General features: G+C 32.7%; 1 protein-coding gene across 2 annotated transcripts in view; it reads right to left on the bottom strand.

Annotated features, from left to right (window-relative positions):
• begain (brain-enriched guanylate kinase-associated) overlaps nt 1–10,130 on the bottom strand; it is an 81,423-nt gene that overhangs the window by 3,807 nt on the left and 67,486 nt on the right. For both annotated transcript variants that reach the window (XM_084743033.1, XM_084743032.1), the window contains exon 6: nt 3,809–3,892. In XM_084743033.1, coding sequence (XP_084599159.1) covers nt 3,809–3,892 — 84 coding nt within the window. The remainder of the gene's footprint in view (nt 1–3,808; nt 3,893–10,130) is intronic.

The following is a 10,130-nucleotide window of genomic DNA, read 5'->3' as shown; positions in this document are numbered from 1 at the left end:
CTTGCTCCATTTATTGAGATAAGTGGTTTAATGGTGTATGATGGAACTGGCACTTTAGTCATTCTAGCAATTCACAACCACTCTGTGAAATCTATTTCCTCAAAATGCTCCACATTTAGAAGAGATTTTACCGTTCCACATTTAATGACCTTTTTTATTATTTAAAGTGACACTATGTAACTTCAGAAATGAGAAAAAAAAAATGTTCCTCTTACAAATGAAAAATTTCATTCAGTTTAATTAAGTAGTAAAGTAAGTTAAGTCAGTGCCTTTGCTGAGTCTCTCTGCCTTTAGTTCCTGCTGCCTGTTAAGTTTTACAGTGGAAGGCTTACCACTCCAAAATTTGCAGTAATCTTTCAAAAATGGGTCCTCTGTTTCACACAGAAGTAAAGTAAATCAGCTCTCATTTAGAGCTTACAAGTGTGGATTTGATCAGTTTAAAAGGCAACTGTCACTTGCAAATTTTATCAGGTGTTCCTAACTGGCATAAGCTAATACTAAGGCCAAAACCAAGGTACCTGCAGGGTCTTAAAAGTATTGAATTTCGTTTCCAAGTCCATTCTTGTCCTTTTGTAGAGTTGACTAAATACTTTAACGGCATAAGTAACTGTCAGATGTATAAAACATTATTTCCACGTGCACCGTTAACATTTACTCTATTTGGTGTGACTTAGAGGTTATGATTATGTCAGTATATTGCTTTATGCTCTTGACCATGGAGCGTGCGCTAACTTTGGTGCAAATCAGTTAGGTGTCAGGAAAAAAAAACTTTTCAAGCTGTGTTACTTACAGGCTCACCTCAGAACGTGCAACAGATTCCAAAATATGAGTAGGTTAAGAGGTTGTGACCACAAGGCTCCATATTGTTTGTGCCAAAAATCTTTCAAGCTGGAGACAGTGAGACTCATGACTTTGGACTCCCATACACAGAGCCTGAAACGCGTTGCATGTGCTAGAGCCCATCAGCATCATATATTTTACCAGTATGGATGTAAAGTTGTCATTAAATTTCATTCTAAGTGATATAAAAATGTCTTAAAAACTTGGAGAACCCTGGGGGTACCCTGAAAACGTCGAGCTGGTTGAAAACTTTGCCTCCAGCTTACTTTCAGTTTTTCTAGGTGAATTGTTTTAAAACCAAAGCCTGTAAAAGGGTCTAAAATATGCACAACATGGCTGTAATGCTACAAGACTGAAGCTAAAGCTACAGGTAAAGAGTAAACATCCTCAGCAGCCGATGATCTACAGAAGACTTAAAAATGACGGAGCAGCATTGTTCGTGTATTACAGGGTGGAGCAAGTTAGCCATACTCTTTATAATACAGTATTATTTATTTCAGGGTTTTTTATAACAGACATCAGTGAGTCATTGAGTCAATTCACTGCTATAACGTAATCTTACTTGTGAATTAGTTATTGTTCTATTTCATATATGATACGGTTACTGATAATATTAACTAGTCTAATGTGTTTGTATACAATATTCCTCAGTCAATAATCCGCCCTGATGGAGAGTACAACTTTTACTCTTTTGTGCATCAGGTGTTGTCTCGGGCCAGGCTTTCATTCATTCATCCGTTCATTATGCACAGCCAGGATGCAGACAGATGGTACTTCAGACAGCAGACCTTCATCAGTCTGACTGAAGAGGCCATGAGCACTGTGACTCTGTATTATTGTGAAAACCACTCACCAAGGCTTTTAATGGTACACCAATACGACATGGAAAACTCTCTCCATCACAGAAATAATGCATCAAGAACTTTTTATTAGCACAGTAATTATATGCAGCATAAGTTCAGGGATGGATGATGTGTTTTTTTACATGAAGTCCATGGCTAAAGTCAGGATTTTACTAATACTGAGGTCCTCAGTCCGCATTCTCCATAATGCTTTTGCTCCCCTAAATTAGTATTATTTGGATGTTTTAAGCATTCAGTTAACAGTTTTTTTGGAAAGTATGTTCCCCAACATGAGTCTCTAAATGCTGTTTGAAAGACATGTCACGGAATAAAATCCTGGTGGAGAAATGCTGAGAGATTCATGTGTGATTCAGAACTGAAATAGGGTCGTAAATATTAGATCAGTTTCTTTGCTTATTTACTTATTCTTTGGTCAGAAGTATCCTGATTTAAAACAGACACCTTTTCTCCTTTTAGATTATATTACTGTACTACTGGCTATGTTCTTTAAAGGATCAGTGTGAAGGATTTAGTGGCATCAAGCGATGAGCTCGCAGACTGCAAACATTTTGTCTCACTCTCCCTTCCAAGCCATAGGAGAACCACCATAGGATAACCTACGATAACCTAGGATAGGATAAACTATGTGGCAGGGTTGTCACTATACCAGGATTTTAAACTTTGATACACCACTAATATTTAAAAAAAAAAAACATACTCAACACCTCTTTTGATACCACAACAAAAAGAAAAAAGTCCTTGGCACACAAAAGAGGATAATTCTTTTTCTTTCTTTCTTTCTTTTTTTTTTTTTAATTACGAACCAGCACATAGCACAGAAAAAGTCACCGAACACTGTCTGATTGTGCTATTCTGACAGCCAAATTTCAGACAGAACAGTAATGACTAAAATGAAATGACGTCTTGAAGGAGCACTTAGATCTTTTGTTTTTTTATAGCTTTGATATTTTCCATGCTCTCGAATGTAGTATTGTATTGATTTTAATCATGTGCTACTGGAAAAGTTTTAAAGTATCAACATTTTTGACAACCTTTTTATTACGGCTGCAGAATTTGAAATAATGAAAAAAATATGAAAAGCTGTATCTAGAGACAGTTTTGTTTTTGTTTTTTCCATTCAGGGCTATTATAGAGACATTACAGTACAATAAGCTCTGTGGAAAATGACCTGCATCCATTGTAGGTATAAATAGTTCATTGTAAATTAATCAAAACACAGTGATTCTTATTTTCAGGTGATTATACACTATGAACATTATATTACATTTCTGTCATGTTCTGCCAATAAGTCCCAGTAAATCTTATACCACTGGACCTTTAAAAAAGTGAAAAATGTTTGATTTTTCTTTTTCTTAAATCAAAAAGGGTCAAAAATATTTATATTCCCCAAAGTAAGTAAAGCATCATATAGGTAACGATATCCTACTCCAATCTTGGTTCTTTATTTCTTTGTTTTTTGCCTAAAAGTTGTCAAATTTGTGTGCATCCAGTCCAAACATTCTGGAAACAGCATGTATCCATAATATCCAACTTAAGAAAATGTACTTTTAAATTTTATTATTAAAAGTGTGGGATGCAGAGTTTCCAAAAAAAACATTGTATAGACTGAAAAATAAGTGTGTTGGGGTGTCTGTATCTGCAGAGACTCTGCCCTCTGTCTGTATTTTCTTATTTTCTTGTTTTGCTGTGTTAGGAACGCTTTTCCAACCAAAAACCTCAGTATGTGACGCCCTGGGAGACTCAGCAGTCAGTTGTCTTTTCTTTAATTCCCCCTGAGGTTGCTAAAGCTGAATTCCCAGAAAGAAAACAAAGGATATGACCTTAGCATCCTGTCCTTACAGCCCTGATCAAGCTGCTCAGTTTTGATAAATTTCAGCTCTTTGCTGGAGGAAGTAGAAAACTAATACTTGTATCTAGTCTTATCCGCAATTTAATTTAACCAAATGTATCATTTTGCCACTCGAGTATGTTTTTCTTGAATGATTTGAAGTTAATTTTAAAGCCAAAGTGAGCAGAGCTTTTCACTGCAGCACAGATTTGAATTGACTCATTGATGCGGTCACACAGCAGCAGCAGCAGCAGCAGCAGCGTTAGGAGGAACTCACCTCAGACATCTTGTGAGCTCTGTAGTGAGACTTGGAGCACTGCAGCAGCTGAGCTGCCAGGTTGCAGTCTTTCCTGTACAGGTCCTGTAACAGACAGAAAAATGATTCTCAATCACTAAAATTCACACTTCTCAAATCTCGCTCACTTCAGCAGCTTGATGGTTCAAGTAAGCTGCTGACCGAGGGGGATTATGTTCGAACACCCGCTGGGAAAAATCTGTAACATTTTAGATTACAGCCTTCTAATTGTGGTTTAACCCTCTATGGTACCATGTTGCCCTCAGGCAACAAACCCATTTTTGCCCTGTCACATCTCCACAATGCAGCCCTTTAAATGATGCGATACTTTAAAAAAGAGGTAAAACCATAGGGAACCATTAACAATGCTTTAAGTTGTCACATGACCTCCAGGAAGCGATTTTGAAACCCTTCTTGGCGGGCTTTTTGTAAGGAGACAGCTCTGCTATCTTGCTGCAAAAAAAGACTCTCAAAAAGTTATTTTTTGTCCCTTTTCCACCTGGAAAAAAATGTCTTCACACTAATAGGTGAGTAAACTTTAAGTTTTGATAGTTTCATGCAACTTATTTACTAATTTAATAGTGGATACGTGTTAAAATGCAGCTGTTGCCCTGAGGCAACAACGTGCCATCATGGAAAGTTGCAATGTTGCCTGCAACAGTGAACCATTATGGAATCACTATAGCAAACAACACTGACCACTGGCCTATTTGGGTGGAGAAAAAGGGCAGATGCAGATACCCTGGATGTAAGGGTAGAGTGAAACCACAGTGCACAAAATGTGTCACCTGCCTATGCTTCACTCCTGAAAAAAACTGCTTCATGGAGTTCCATAAGCACTGAGCAACAACACCACAAGTGATGGCAACACATGTCAGGAAAGACACAGGGGACTGACACAAAACATGCACTGAAATGAAGCAGTGATGATCAAACACTGGAATTTGTTGTTTTTGTTTTTCAAATGGTTATGGTAATGGTTATCTTTGTTGATTTAAGTAGTTTAAAGTTTTATACTTTACACATTTATTTCAATGGGTTGTTCCTGAATGGTACAATGTTGCCTACAGGCAACATTTAGCCAAGAAACTTTTTAAATTCTTTTTAAAATTCTTTTTAATTTAAAATTTAAAATGAATTGTGACTTCTTGATGTTATTGAATATTTTTGCATATGTTTATGAAATAAACAATGTTCAAATTGGAAAAGGAACATTCTTTTTCACTTATGCACCATTATGATACAATGTTGCCTACAGGGAACGAACCCCAAAAACTTCCAAAAATAAAAATGAAAATAAAATTTCTTCAGATTATGTTTATTTAGTCTATTTTGAGACATAAAAACACATTTCCCTCACTGGCATCATAATGTGTACCATAGAGGGATATGACCATACATACATACATACATACATACATACATACATACATATGACCGTACATACATACATACACATACATACATACATACATATGAGCATACATACATACATACATACATATGACCATACATGCATACATACATACATACATACATGCATATGAGCATACATACATAAATACATATGAGCATAAATACATACATACATACATACATATGAGCATACATACATACATACATACATACATACATATGAGCATACATACATACATACGTACATACATATGAGCATACATACATATGATCATACATTCATACATATGGCCAAACATATGACCATGCATACAAACATACATACATATGACCATACATACATACATACATACATACATACATACATACATACATACATACATACATATGACCATGCATACATACATACATACATACATATGACCATACATACATACATACATACATACATACATACTTATGACCATACATGCATACATATGACCATACATACATACATACATACATATGACCATACATACATTCATATGACCATACATACATACACACATACATACATACATACATACATATGGTCATACATATGACCATGCATACATACATACATACATACATACATACATATGACCATGCATACATACATACATGTGACCATACATACATACATACATACATATGAGCATACATACATATGAGCATATATACATACATACATATGAGCATACATACATACATACATACATACATACATACATATGAGAATATATACATACATATGACCATGCATACATATATATGACCATACATACATACATATGACCATGCATACATACATACATACATATGAGCATACATACATACATACATACATATATATGACCATACATACATACATACATATATACATATATATATAAATTCTTTTTATAATTCTTTTTAATTTAAAATTTAAAATGAATTGTGGCTTCTTGATGTTATTGAATATTTTTGCATATGTTTATGAAATAAACAATGTTCAAATTGGAAAAGGAACGTTCTTTTTCACTTATGCACCATTATGGTACAATGTTGCCATACATACATACATACATATGACCATACATGCATACATACATACATACATACATATGACCATGCGTACATACATACATGTGACCATACATACATACATAGATATGAGCATATATACATACATACATATGAGCATACATACATACATAAATACATACATATGAGAATACATACATACATATGACCATGCATACATACATATGAGCATACATACATACATATGACCATGCATACATACATATATACATATATATAAATTCTTTTTATAATTCTTTTTAATTTAAAATTTAAAATGAATTGTGACTTCTTGATGTTATTGAATATTTTTGCATATGTTTATGAAATAAACAATATTCAAATTGGAAAAGGAACGTTCTTTTTCACTTATGCACCATTATGATACAATGTTGCCTACAGGCAACGAACCCCAAAAACTTCCAAAAATAAAAATAAAAATAAAAATAAAATTTCTTCAGATTATGTTTATTTAGTCTATTTTGAGACATAAAAACACATTTCCCTCACTGGCATCATAATGTGTACCATAAAGGGATATGACCATAAATGCATACATACATACATATGACCATACATACATACATACATACTTATGACCATACATGCATACATATGACCATACATACATACATACATACATACATACATACATACATACATATGGTCATACATATGACCATGCATACATACATACATACATACATACATACATATATATGAGCATACATGCATACATACATACATACATACATATGACCATGCATACATACATACATGTGACCATACATACATACATACATACATACATACATACATACATACATATGAGCATACATACATATGAGCATATATACATACATACATATGACCATACATACATACATACATACATACATACATATGAGAATACATACATACATATGACCATGCATACATACATATGAGCATACATACATACATACATACATACATATGACCATTAATATATACATACATACATACATATATATGACCATACATACATACATACATACATACATATATATATAAATTCTTTTTTATAATTCTTTTTAATTTAAAATTTAAAATGAATTGTGACTTCTTGATGTTATTGAATATTTTTGCATATGTTTATGAAATAAACAATGTTCAAATTGGAAAAGGAACGTTCTTTTTCACTTATGCACCATTATGGTACAATGTTGCCTACAGGCAACGAACTCCAAAAACTTCCAAAAATAAAAATAAAAATGAAAATATAATTTCTTCAGATTATGTTTATTTAGTCTATTTTGGGACAGAAAAACACATTTCCCTCACTGGCATCATAATGTGTACCATAGAGGGATATGACCATACATACATACATACATACATACATGCATACATACATATGACCGTACGTACATACATACACATACATACATACATACATATGAGCATACATACATACATACATACATACATATGACCATACATGCATACATACATACATACATACATACATACATACATACATACATATGAGCATACATACATACATACATATGAGCATAAATACATACATACATACATACATATGAGCATACATATATATGAGCATACATACATACATACGTACATACATATGAGCATACATTCAGACATATGGCCAAACATATGACCATGCATACAAACATACATACATATGACCATACATACATACATACATATGACCATATATACATATGACCATGCATACATACATACATATGACCATACATACATACATACATACATACATACATACTTATGACCATACATACATACATACATACATACATATGACCATACATACATACATACATACATACATACTTATGACCATACATGCATACATATGACCATGCATACATACATACATACATACATACATACATACATACATATGACCATGCATACATTCATATGACCATACGTACATACACACAAACATACATACATACATACATATGGTCATACATATGACCATGCATACATACATACATACATACATACAATTGAGCATACATGCATACATACATACATACATATGACCATGCATACATACATACATGTGACCATACATACATACATACATACATACATATGAGCATACATACATACATATGACCATGCATACATACATATGAGCATACATATGAGCATACATACATGCATACATACATACATATGAGCATACATACATACATACATACACACATACATATATATGACCATACATACATACATACATACATATATATATGTAAATTCTTTTTATAATTCTTTTTAATTTAAAATTTAAAATGAATTGTGACTTCTTGATGTTATTGAATATTTTTGCATATGTATATGAAATAAACAATGTTCAAATTGGAAAAGGAACGTTTTTTTTCACTTATGCACCATTATGGTACAATGTTGCCTACAGGCAACGAACCCCAAAAACTTCCAAAAATAAAAATAAAAATAAAATTTCTTCAGATTATGTTTATTTAGTCTATTTTGAGACATAAAAACACATTTCCCTCACTGGCATCATAATGTGTACCATAGAGGGATATGACCATACATACATACATACATACATACATACATATGACCATACATGCATACATACATACATACATACATGTGACCATGCATACATACATACATATGACCATGCATACAAACATACATACATATGAGCATACATACATACATACATATGAGCATAAATACATACATACATTTATACATACATACATACATACATGTGACCATGCATACATACATACATATATACATACACACATACATTCATATGAGCATACATACATACATACATACATATGACCATACATATATATGACCATGCATACATACATACATATGACCATACATACATACATACATACATACTTATGACCATACATGCATACATATGACCATGCATACATACATACATACATACATACATACATACATACATATGACCATGCATACATTCATAATACCATACGCACATACACACATACATACATACATACATACATATGGTCATACATATGACCATGCATACATACATACATACATACATACAATTGAGCATACATGCATACATACATACATACATATGACCATGCATACATACATACATGTGACCATACATACATACATACATATGAGCATACATACATACATATGACCATGCATACATACATATGAGCATACATACATGCATACATACATACATATGAGCATACATACATACATACATACATACATACATACATACATATGACTGTACGTACATACATACACATACATACATATGAGCATACATACATACATACATACATACATATGACCATGAATGCATACATACATACATACATACATACATATGAGCATACATACATATGAGCATACATACATACATACATACATATGAGCATAAATACATACATACATACATATGAGCATACATACATATGAGCATACATACATACATACATACATATGAGCATACATACATATGAGCATATATACATACATACATACATACATACATATGACCATACATGCATACATACATACATACATACATATGACCATGCGTACATACATACATGTGACCATACATACATACATACATATGAGCATACATACATATGAGCATATATACATACATACATATGAGCATACATACATACATAAATACATACATATGAGAATACATACATACATATGACCATGCATACATACATATGAGCATACATACATACATATGACC

This window comes from Lutjanus erythropterus, chromosome 18 (assembly GCF_056507025.1).
Source record: "Lutjanus erythropterus isolate fLutEry1 chromosome 18, fLutEry1.hap2, whole genome shotgun sequence".
Classification (NCBI taxonomy): domain Eukaryota; kingdom Metazoa; phylum Chordata; class Actinopteri; order Lutjaniformes; family Lutjanidae; genus Lutjanus; species Lutjanus erythropterus.
This window is presented reverse-complemented; position numbering and strand designations above follow the sequence as displayed.